Source organism: Felis catus, chromosome A2, assembly GCF_018350175.1.
Source record: "Felis catus isolate Fca126 chromosome A2, F.catus_Fca126_mat1.0, whole genome shotgun sequence".
NCBI lineage: Eukaryota > Metazoa > Chordata > Mammalia > Carnivora > Felidae > Felis > Felis catus.
Window position 1 is genome coordinate 110,748,698 of NC_058369.1, and position 11,456 is coordinate 110,760,153.

Sequence of the window (11,456 nt, forward strand, 5' to 3'; positions counted from 1 at the left end):
GGAACACAGGGCAAAGTCTATAAGCGTGTCTATTAAAGAGGAAGAATTCTGTTTCAAGCAAAGGCAAAGAGGATATCTAGGCTTTATTTCACGTACATACCATGTGACCAAAACTGTTCTAGCTATTTCATACATGTTCATACTGAATCACAACATTGTGTGAGATATTTTGTCTCCATTACGGACATGAGGAATCAGGGATTCAAAGACATGTATTAACTGGCTCATAGTATAGCTGGTAAGCAGCACAGTCAGAATTAAAATTAAGGTGTGTCTACTTCTAGAGCTCATTCTTGTTTTTACTGCCCCACATTACAAAAATATGTTTGTATACATAAACTTTTATAAATGAAAGTACTAAATCCATTTTTTAAAGATGCTGCAGCTATGAGGTCTATATCAATATATTTTCTGAGTTAATTAAACAAAGTTAATCCTACAGACCAACCCACAAATACAAATACATTTTTCTATGTAACAATTCAATATTTCTCAAAATACAAATCAGCTGAGAAATCCTCCTGATCTAGTGGTCACCGTAACAGAGGAATGGCATATAAGTTTCACCTGCTGTCAGGTCTTACTAATTGGTAGTGGCCACCTGGATTTCTGCGTGGAGAAGAAATCTGAGGTCATGTGTAAGTCAACAGGAAGGCGCCCTGGGATCCATTGGAGATGAAGGCCAGGGACATGGGTGAGGAAAATGGCGGCTATGTGCCTGTATTGGCTTGAGCTGCCACAAATATTAGCAAAGTAGTATGCGATTTGATATGCTACTGCTCAAAACTGCCTTCCGCACTCAAAATTCTCTCACTTTAATTCTCTCAAAATTATTCTCACTTTTGTTTTTTCTAAACTGGCCTGATCATCTAGATTAATCATCTAGATTAATTGTTTAAAAATACTGTTTCCCAGGCTTCTTATCTGGAAGATTCAGAAGCTTAAGACTAGGAGTCCAGGAATTGTATGTTCTGGCAAGTTTGGGATTATTTGAATTGCCTTATTTATTTGTTTGTTTGTTTATTTATATTTTTGAGAAAGAGAGAGAGGGAGAGAGAGACAGAGAGTGAGCACGAGCAGGGGAAAGGGGCAGATAGAGAGAAAGAGACAGTTTCACGTAGGTTCCACGCTCAGGTTCCATGCTTAACCAACTAAGCTACCCAGGTGCCCTTGAGTTGTCTTTTTATTCAGAAAACCTCTCTGAGGGACAGACATTAAGTTATTGAGCAGTAATAATTTAAGACATAATCTTCCTGATAGAGATTTGAGCACTTACCGGTCAGGAGCAAACAACAGACCCATTTGATCAGAGAAATTCGGTGCATGTGATAGCTTCCCCACCTTATCGGGTTCTGCCCAATTTACTGACTCATTCCACTTTTCCTCTCACTCACTCCACTCTGGGAAATACTAGCCTTCTTTCTGTTGCTCTAACATGTGCATATTTCCACCTCAAGCCTTTGTCCTTGCTGTTCCCTGCATGGTATGTCATTCCTGGAGACTTTCACAGGGCTGGTGCCCCTAATCCTCTCTGAAGTGGTAGGACTATTAAGTGAAAAAGCTAATTGGTAAGCAGGGAGGAAGATTTTAAGTCTGTGAAGTAGACTCATTGCTTATATGACAATCAAGCTGTTTAATGTTATAAAAGGGAGGCTCCCTGCCCTAGCTCTAAGCAATGAGTTATGCCAGTCATTGCATAGCGTCTGCAATGAAATGAGGGTAAAGAAATAATGGGTTTTTTTCTAGAAAATCAAGAATGATGAATATAAAAACAGAGAACGAAGTCACTAGTTGAATAATAATTAAATCTGGGTAAAATATATTATTTAAAACCATTCAATCACTGCCTTATCTTTTTTGATTCTTGCCGGATGCTCCTGAGTAGAATCATCTGACTATCTTTGAATAGCATTAGGATTTGGGAAGCATCTTAATAAAACACTAACTGAAGCCACTCTGAAGAAAACATCATTAATCATGTCATCTGATAAGAGATACTGTCAAAGCTACACTTAGAAACTTATACTCAGGCTGAATTCCAGTAACATCCCTTGTGTACATTAGAGATTAGGAAAATGAGAGCTTCTTCATTTACTATATAAATTTTTGAAAAATATTATTTTGGCCTAATTTCTCAAAATGGAAATCACCTAGACACATGGATCTCCCAGTGGCAGAGTCTTTCTAGTCCAGTTCACTTTATACAATTCTCCTGTATTATCTTCAGAAAGTACTATCTTCATTTTAACACCGTCTATTGAAAATATACTGAAAAGGCTGCAAAACTCCCTATTACTTTTTAAGTTAATATAAAATCTTTAGGTTGGTATTTAAGACACCAATTTAGCTATTCCTAGGTTTACCCATCTTTAGGCAAGATTTATATCAATTTAAAAATATCAACCAAACTATAATAACTGACTGCTTAGTATATGGTAAACATTAAGTTAGACATCTTGAAGATGCAAAAAATTTATGAGGGACAGCTGGCTCAGTCAGTTGAACATGTGACTCTTGACCCTGGCTCCGGTCATGATCCCAGGGTCATGGGATCAAGCCCTGATTCGGGTCCCACATCAGGCTCTGATGATTCTCTGGGCAGATGATTCTCTGTCTCTCCCTCTGTCTCACTCCCTCTCAGGGTGTGCACATGCACGCTCTCCCTCTCTAAAAGAAAAAAAGAACAAAGAAAGAATATATGAAGTATTCCCATTCCTTAATGACTACCCAAATTAATCTCATAGGAATAGGCAACATTGTAAAGAATGATGCAGACAATAGGAGCTTGCAGGAGAAAGACACAAAGAGATCAGAATTGTGACGTTTGTAAAAGAAGAGGGCCTTGAAGAAAAGTAGGATTTAGTCAAGTGGAAGGTAACAGAGAGGCTATTGGAAGTTAGGAGAATGTATGTAAAGGAATGACGGCAGAGATTTGCAAGTATCTTCTGGGTCAATAAATAGACCAATATGCACAGAGCAGAAAGTGTATATTGGGAATAGTGGACCAGATTTTGATAGTCAGGCATCAGAATAAAGAATGGGTTTTCTGTAAACAATAAAAAGGAAATAATTGAAAACTTTATTATGAGATCAAGGTAATGAAAAATATTTTAGGAAAATAAGTCTGGCAAAAGTGCAGAGAGAATCTGTAGGAGGATATTAGGGTGCTTACCTTAGACATTAGTGATGTAAAGAGGTCTTTACCCTTAATATTTGCCCACAGTGCCTGAGAATAAGCTGTATTGGGGGCTGTTGGGGGAAAAGTTTGAGAAGTGCCAAGAGTTGGGAGAAAAGCCTCTATTGGAGGGTCATAAAAAGTCAGGGAGAGAGGTCATCTTGATAAGAAAACAGTTATCAATCTGATAATGGTTTTTAGAAATGCCAAGGAGAATGAAGAAGGCCAATAGAAATAAAAAAAAATTAAAATAAATGCTTAGCCTGAAGGGAAACCATCAAAAGGACAGAAAAGTAAACCATTTCCACTTGATATAAAATACATGGAAACCAATTGCCAACAAATCCTAATAGAATGAAAGAACTGAAAGTTCATAGAGATAAAAGATAGGGGTTCCTGGGTGGCTTAGTCAGTTAAGCCTTGAACTCTTGATTTTGGCTCGCGTCATGATCTCACATTTTGAGAGTTTGAGGCCTGCTATTGGGCTTTGTACTGACAGTGTGGACCCTGCTTGAGATTCTCTCTCTCTTCCTCTCTCTCTGCCCCTTACCTGCGCTCTCTCTCTCTCTCCCTCAAAATAAGTAAAAACAAACTTAAAAAAGATAGGATCCCCAAATAAGGAAGTCTTATAGCAAATTTCTAAAAAAAAAAAAAAAACTTCAAAGAGGAATTGGGATATTGAGAAAGGGAATGATCTATAGTCAATTTGCTTAACTAAATTATTTTAATGAATATATTAAAGAGCAGTGGAATAGTTGTGACTGTCTCCAAATTTAGACCAACAGATTCCATAATTTTGTGAATATAGTTATCGAAAGTGAGAGGGCAAAATTTCAAGGTAGGATTTTAGGCTTGAAAGGCTATATGGTATATTGCCTTCTCCGTTACAAGAATATAAAAGTTATTCCACATTTTATTCCAGTGCTTTAGAGTTTTGTTTTTTATGACCATCTCCCCTGGAATTTATTTTTATGCATCATTTAAGGATGAGAAAAAACTTGTTTCCCAATTAATAGTTTTCCACTGATTTCCATTGATTGATCAATTCACTATTTATCTAATGACATGATACACCAATTTTGTCATATATATGCATCCTTGATTTAATGCCACTTGGGCAGAATTAATTATGATATATATATATATATATATATATATATACACACACACACACATATGTATATATACATATACACACATATATATACACATATATATACATACATATATATACATATATACATACACACACACACAGTTGACTCTTAAACTACACAGATTTGAACTGCTTCAGTCCACTTACATGCCAATTGTTTTTCATAAACACTGTACAGTCCTATAAATGTATGTTCTCTTCCTTATAATTTTCTTAATAACATTTTCTTTCCTCTAGCCTACTTTATTATAAAATACAGTATATAATGTATATAATATGCAAAATATGTGTTAATCTGTTGTTTATGTTACCAGTAAGGCATCTGGTCAACAGTAGGGTATTAATGGTTAAATTTGTGGAAGTCAAAAGTTTTAAGAGGGTTTTTGACTGTTTGTGGGGTCAATACCCCTAACTCTCACCATGTTCAAGGGCCAACTCTCTCTATACATATATATGTATTTCCTCCCCTTCAGCTTCTAAGTACTGTTGTGAGCTCTCAGCCAATAGGAGCTGGTATGTATTGTGATGGACTGTATAAAATAGTTCTTGGCCAGTAAGCATAAGTACACTATAGCTTTCAGCTACAGAATCTGCTACTTTGCTAACCATTTGGTGAATATATTCTGCAGTGTGTGTAATTTATTATGCTATGGCTTCTCTTTCGTTTGTTTTGTATTCTGAGAACAGTTTGTCCAAAATGACTGGTTAAATGTGTAGAAATAACACTTGATATATTTAATATATACAAGGTAATGGTGTTATAATGGTACTTAAAATATAAGTTTTGAAGAGGCTGGAGGTGCTTTCCAGGATACAATCAAGTAAGCAGAGTGTTAAGATCATCAAAAAGATATATATTGATAAGTGACAACTGACATTAAAAAGCCCATTATAACATCACTATGATTTGGATTGACCAACAATTATATGAAGATACTTAAGGAAAAGATTATGGCAGGAATCTCATCCCCATTTCAGAGAATCTGAGTAGATTGTAGGAGTGGTTGCCAAAGCAGGATACCAGCAAAGCATATCCCATAGGGATTTATGATAGTGATTCTCCTATAGAATTGATTCAGTTATGTTTCTCTTTCCAGTAATACAATCCCTCCATTAAATGGGGTATGGGTGTGCTAAATTCCTGTAAGTATTCATGGGTCTGTTTCAGGAATTTAAATTCTGTAATATTAATTTATGTGTTCATTCCTGCATCAATACAACAGTTTTAATTACTATAACCTCATGTTTTATTATAGTACAAAAATATTTTGAAAAATATCTTGAATATTATTTATTACTTATCTTTCTAGATGAACTTCAAGAAAAGCTTCTCTGTCTTTTTAAATACTATTAGGATTTTTATTGGGATTATACTAACTAGGTGATTTGAGGAAACTCTCATAGTGTTCCTCCCCAGATTCATATTTTTTATATCCTTTAGCAAAGTTTTCTCATACCAATCCCACAGTTTTGGAGTTTCTTACTGGTTATTTTGCAGATTTTATTGCTCTAGGTTGTGGCAATCTTTTTTCAAATATATTTTAAAATTATGTTTTGTTGGTGTTTAGGAAAGGCAAATACTTTATCTTATCGGTAGTCATTTTGCTGACCTCTCAAAGAAATAGTTTTTCTTTTGATTGTTGGATCTTTTTGTTGATAATTATGACATTTGTAAATACCGACAGTTCTGCCTCTTTTTACCCAATACTGCTCTTTTTCTTGTCTTATTCCACTGGCTTAGAAATTTGACTGATTGTAGTGGGAATTATTAATTATATCTTTGTAAGTCTCTAATGGATTTGCTTTATCAGGTCAAGTAAGCTTCATTCTATTCTTATTTTACTGATAGTTTTATTTTTTCAAGATTGTCAAGATGATTGTAGTAAATCTTTACTATATAAGGTCTATATAAATTTCTTTAAAAAATGTATGAAGACTATGACCTATTAATATTTTTAATATTTGTAAATGTTCTCATTCATGCTGGAAAAATGTGAATTATCTGTTTAGTTTCCATATGTAGTTATTAAAATAACATCTTTTATGTATGACAGTTTTGTTAAAATTTCCCTCTATTAATGTAGATTATACATCTCTCTTCATATTGTTTTGTTTTCTTTTTATATTTCAATGTTGAGTTTTTAACTACATAAAGATTCATGATGCTTGTAACTTATGGGGGGTTTAATCAGCAAAACATATGCCATGTTTACTTTGACTAAAAGTATCACGCCTAGGTTCTCTTTGTAAGCATTTATTTGGTATATTTTTCATCATCCCTCTACATCCAACTTTTTGTTTAGATGTGTCTCCTGGTCTCTTGTAAACAGCTTATCATTAAATAAATTTACTACCCAATCTAATAATCTATCTTTTATGAGGTTAATTTAACATATTGACTTTTAGTTAATATAGTGAATTTAGTTTGGCATATATTTGGTATTTTCTTTTTGCTCTATTTTCTTCCTTATTTACTTTCTATCTTCAGCCGAATTTGTTTACTTTGTTCACTGGGCCATACTTTTTTTTTTTTTCCCTGTCTAGGAGTTTTCAAGTAATTCATCACATTTCTCTCTTGCTTGTCCTTGAATTTTAAATAACATATTTAAACACAGGTTTTTGGCTATAATGTCAATCATTTGTGTCAGTAACCTCCTTCCCAAACTACATAAGATTATTAATATACTTAGACCAATCCTAACATCTCCCAATCTCTCATGCTTTGTGGATATCATCTGGAATTTTATTTATAGATTTTAAAATATTTGCTTTATATTGTGGCTCAATTTTTATGTGAATTTTATCTTAATAACTATGATAATTGTAATTTCATGAAAAATAATATTTTATCAGTTTCACTGTTACCTCTTTCAATCCGTGTGTTCCTCTTAGTTGTATATATTTATTTTCGATATCTTTAAGTGATACATCAGAAAACACTCATGGTGGCAAAGTTCTGAGACTTTTAATATATTAAAATGCCCTAATTTTCCCCTCAAAATTAAATGATAGTTCAGCTGGGCAAAGAAATCTAGGTTAAAAATAATGGTCCTTTAGAACTGCAAAAATTGTTTCCACTTGCTTACTGCCTGGGAGATCAAACGAGAAATCTAACAGCAATCTGAATATTGTTCCTTTAAAATTACCTTGTTTATGTTTTATCTTTTGAGAAGCTTTTAGGGCCTGTCTGCATTTTCGTGGAGATCAGAAATTTCCCAACATGTCTAGGTGTGTGTCTTATTTTTCCCCACACACATGCAGACATTTTATTAGTTTCTGCAACAAGAGGACAATAATACCAATTTTTAAATATAAGTCTGAGGTCATCTGAGATGCCAACCCAATACACGGAAGAAAGATAAATGTCTTGCAAGAGGTTTAGCACAGATCTTGGAGAACTTGTGCTCAATGGGAAGGGGAGCAGCCCAGAGGAGGGGGAGTAAAAGGGGGCAGAGGGTCAGATGAAAGGGTAGTGGTGAGGGTGATGGATCTGGTTGGCTGCAGTTGCTAGTTATCCTGAAGCAACTTTAGCAATTATGCCTAAAATTCCATAGTCACTTTCAAACACCTCCATATGATACCCTCAAAATCTGAAATCAGTAGATGAACTGTAGCTGCAAGGTTCACAAAATAATCAATGAAGCCAGAATGAGACAACCCAGAGAGAAAATCCCAGCACTTATTCTCAATCTGTACTTCCTCAATTTAAAATAAACTCTAATAGGGGTGCCTCGGTGGCTCAGTCACTTAAGTGTGGGACTTCACTCAGGTCAGGATCTCAGGATTGGTGAGTTCGAGCCCCACATCTGGCTCTGTGCTGACAGCTCAGAGCCTGGAGTCTGCTTAGGATTCTGTGTCCTCATCTCTCTCTGCAACTCCCCCACTTGTGCTCTGTCTCTGTCTCTCTCAACCTCTCAAAAATAAAGCATTAAAAATTTAAAAATAAAATAAAATAAACTCTAATATACCTGAGGTGAGATTCATAAAGTAGCAGCAGAGCCAGCTGGGTCTTCTACTGAACTTTTCATCAAATACCAAGAAAGAACAAGGGGCAAGGCATATTTTTATTTTTATTTTATCTTATTTTAAAATAGAATAACCTGAAGTTATTCTATTACAAAGGGACATGGCTGAATAGGTAGGAAACAGATTCTCCGTTGTGAGTTCTCTTGATGGCTTCCGCAAGGATCATGGAGATGTCGATCGCCTGTATCTTGGAGCAATGTTTCATCTTACCCTCCTGAGGTATGGTATTGGTGACGACCACCGCTTCAAAGCACGCACTGTTGATGCGAGCAAGGGCTGGGCCAGAGAAGATTCCGTGAGTCAAGATCGCGTAAACTCTGGCGGCTCCAGCGGAGAGAAGTTTGTCAGCTGCATGACAGATTGTACCACAAGTATCAGCCATGTCATCCACAAGGATGGCCACACGATCTTTCACATCCCCCACTAGCACCATACGGTCCACTTCATTGGCCTTCTTCTGTTCTTTGTGAATCAAGGCAAAGGCCACATGCAACCTGTGTGCAATGGAGGTCGCTCTCTTAGCTCCACCAGCGTCTGGTGAGACAACAGTGCAGTTCCTCCACTCAGAGATATTCTCCCTTATCCATTTCAGGACAGCTGGCTCCGCATAGAGATTGTCTACGGGGATATCAAAAAACCCCTGAATTTGAGAAGCATGTAAGTCCATGGTGATGATATGATCTGCACCTGCTACAGACAGCATGTTTGCAACAAGTTTGGCGGATATTGGGGCCCGGCTCTTATCCTTCTTATCCTGCCGGGCATAAGGGAAGCATGGGATGACCGCAGTAACCCGGCTGGCTGAAGCAATCTTGCAGGCATCAATCATGATCAAAAGCTCCATTAGACTGTCATTGATTTCGCCACAACCACTCTGCACTATGTAGACATCCTCTCCTCGCACACTCTCGCCAATTTCCACGCAGGTCTCCTGGTTACTGAATTTCTTGGTCACCACCTTGCCTAGCTCCAGGCCCAGGCGGTCGACAATTTTCTGGGATAGGTCCTGATGGGAGCTGCCTCCGAAGATTTTGATATTTGCCATTTTGCCCAATCACTCGAGGTACTTACTCTTCGTCCGGCGATCACTGCTGCTGTCAAGATTGCAACCGAAGTCAGACCACAGACTAACAAACGCCTTTCCGTTGTTCCCGGGCAGTTACCCGCCCGGTTCAGACGGTGGGCGCGAGCTGGTCTATGTTGATCTTGAGTCTTTGGGGAAAAAAATTCCTGCTTGGCATCCACTTTGCACTTTTAAACTATAAAAATCAAGTCTTTCTTCAGTTCATGGAAGTTTTTCTTCTGTTAGTGCCTGTAGTAGTTTCCTAGGGGTGTGAAATTTAATGCCTAAAAATATAAAGTTTCTGTAAGGTAAAGGATGTATACGTTTAAAAGGAAAGTTACAGACTGGAGAAAATGTCTAACAATGTGCTTCCAATGGAGTGAGGAAAAAGACCAAAAACATCTGGAAATGGTATGAATAGGCAATTTACAGGGGAAAAAAGATAATAAACATATGAAAAAATGCTAGTAATCAGGAAAATGCTAATTTTCACACATTAGGTGGGCCGAAATTATAAGATAGATAAACTCCTCTATTGTAATAGAATGTATAAGTGTGAAATTTTGCAAGGAAAGTTTTGTTTCATAAAACCTTTGACTCAATGTATCTGCTTCTAGGAATCTACTCAATAGAAATATTCATAGACAACCCCAAAATATATTGATAATTTTATTTGTCACTGTGTTAATTCATTCAGTTAATATTTCATGAGGTATTGTGTGTCAGGTATTGTACCATTTATAGAATATAAGATGGTGAATGACAAATAGTATATCTCTCTAGAGTTACTCATAAAAACAAAATCTGGAAACTAACAAATGTCCATCAATAGGTAAAGTATCATATAATGTATTATACAAACATAAGCAGACATTAAAGAAACTGACTTATGTGCAGTCATATGGAAATATTCCCAAGATATTTCTAAATGTAAAAAACCCAGTCAAAAATGTACACAATATATGAAATTTATGTATTTAGAATTAAGAAATAGTTAAAGCATCAAGTCATTACGGAGGTCCTTTTTATGATGATTATCTCTAGAGAGGGGTGTAGGTTGGTGGCAGTTTGGGATGAAGAAGGACTGTCACATTTTATTGCCATTTATTAGTGTAGTATTTGAACTTTTATTACTTTTATAATTAAAAAAAGACTAATAAAATATATATGATGATTAAGTGTTAGCAAATTTTAAGTACACAGCTTCCAAAATACATTAGGAGTTGGAGTAATGGGGAAAGAAATGGAAGGGACCACAGATACCAGAAATTTCAAGAACAAATTGTATCATAAAAATAATGGAGACATCAGATATAGATCATACATTTTTATCCTGCTAATTGTGTGTCTGACTTTTGGTTCTGCAATATTTTGATCTAGCCTAAATATAAATAACCATTTCTTCATAGTTTGAAATTGATAAATAATCTGTTGAATATATTTTCTCACCCTACTTGTGAGCTCTCCCACTGAGTGGGGTTCATGAATCGGGTAAGGACTGGAGTAGGCAACAGAAATGGGTAAGATTTGACAATGTCTATGAAACACATCACTTTGCTAGAAAAAAAAAGTGTAGTTATATTAAATGTGCTATTAATATAAAACCATATAAACAGCTATGTCAAAAAGGCTAAATCAAAATGTCCTGCTGCTGATCCAATCATCTCTCTTCTCAACATCGTCAAGCTTTTCTCCTCAATTCAGACTCTTCATGGTTGATAGTGCCTGCCAGCTCATTTCTGCCTACAACCCTCCATTCATGCTCCTTCCTATCATAAAATCAGCAGACCCATCTATACTATATAATTCTCATCCTCAGCCTGACTACATACAGTGATTTCTAAAGAAAATTCTGTGGCTTAATTTAGCTGCACTAAAAAGTACTTGCAGCTTCAATTAAAATGATTTTTCTCTCAGTGTTCTCAATGTGTCACACATTTTTCACTTTTTAAAGAAAAACAAAACAGATTTTTAAATAGACTTATTATTACCTAAATAGGACTGAATGCTAATGTAAACATTAAAAACACATAGTT

The 11,456-nt window shown here is 35.8% G+C and overlaps 1 protein-coding gene across 1 annotated transcript; it reads right to left on the bottom strand.

The window, feature by feature from the left end:
• Positions 1 to 8,376: 8,376 nt before the first annotated feature.
• Positions 8,377 to 9,545, bottom strand: PRPS1L1 (phosphoribosyl pyrophosphate synthetase 1 like 1). Its single transcript, XM_045052457.1, has one exon. The coding sequence runs from the start codon at positions 9,400 to 9,402 to the stop codon at positions 8,446 to 8,448; it is 957 nt and encodes a 318-aa protein (XP_044908392.1). The 5' UTR covers positions 9,403 to 9,545; the 3' UTR covers positions 8,377 to 8,445.
• Between the last annotated feature and the right edge of the window lie 1,911 nt (positions 9,546 to 11,456).

Coding starts and splice junctions, on each gene's coding strand:
- PRPS1L1 (XM_045052457.1), bottom strand. CDS start 9,402: ATGGCAAATATCAAAATCTTCGGAGGCAGCTCCCATCAGGACCTATCC.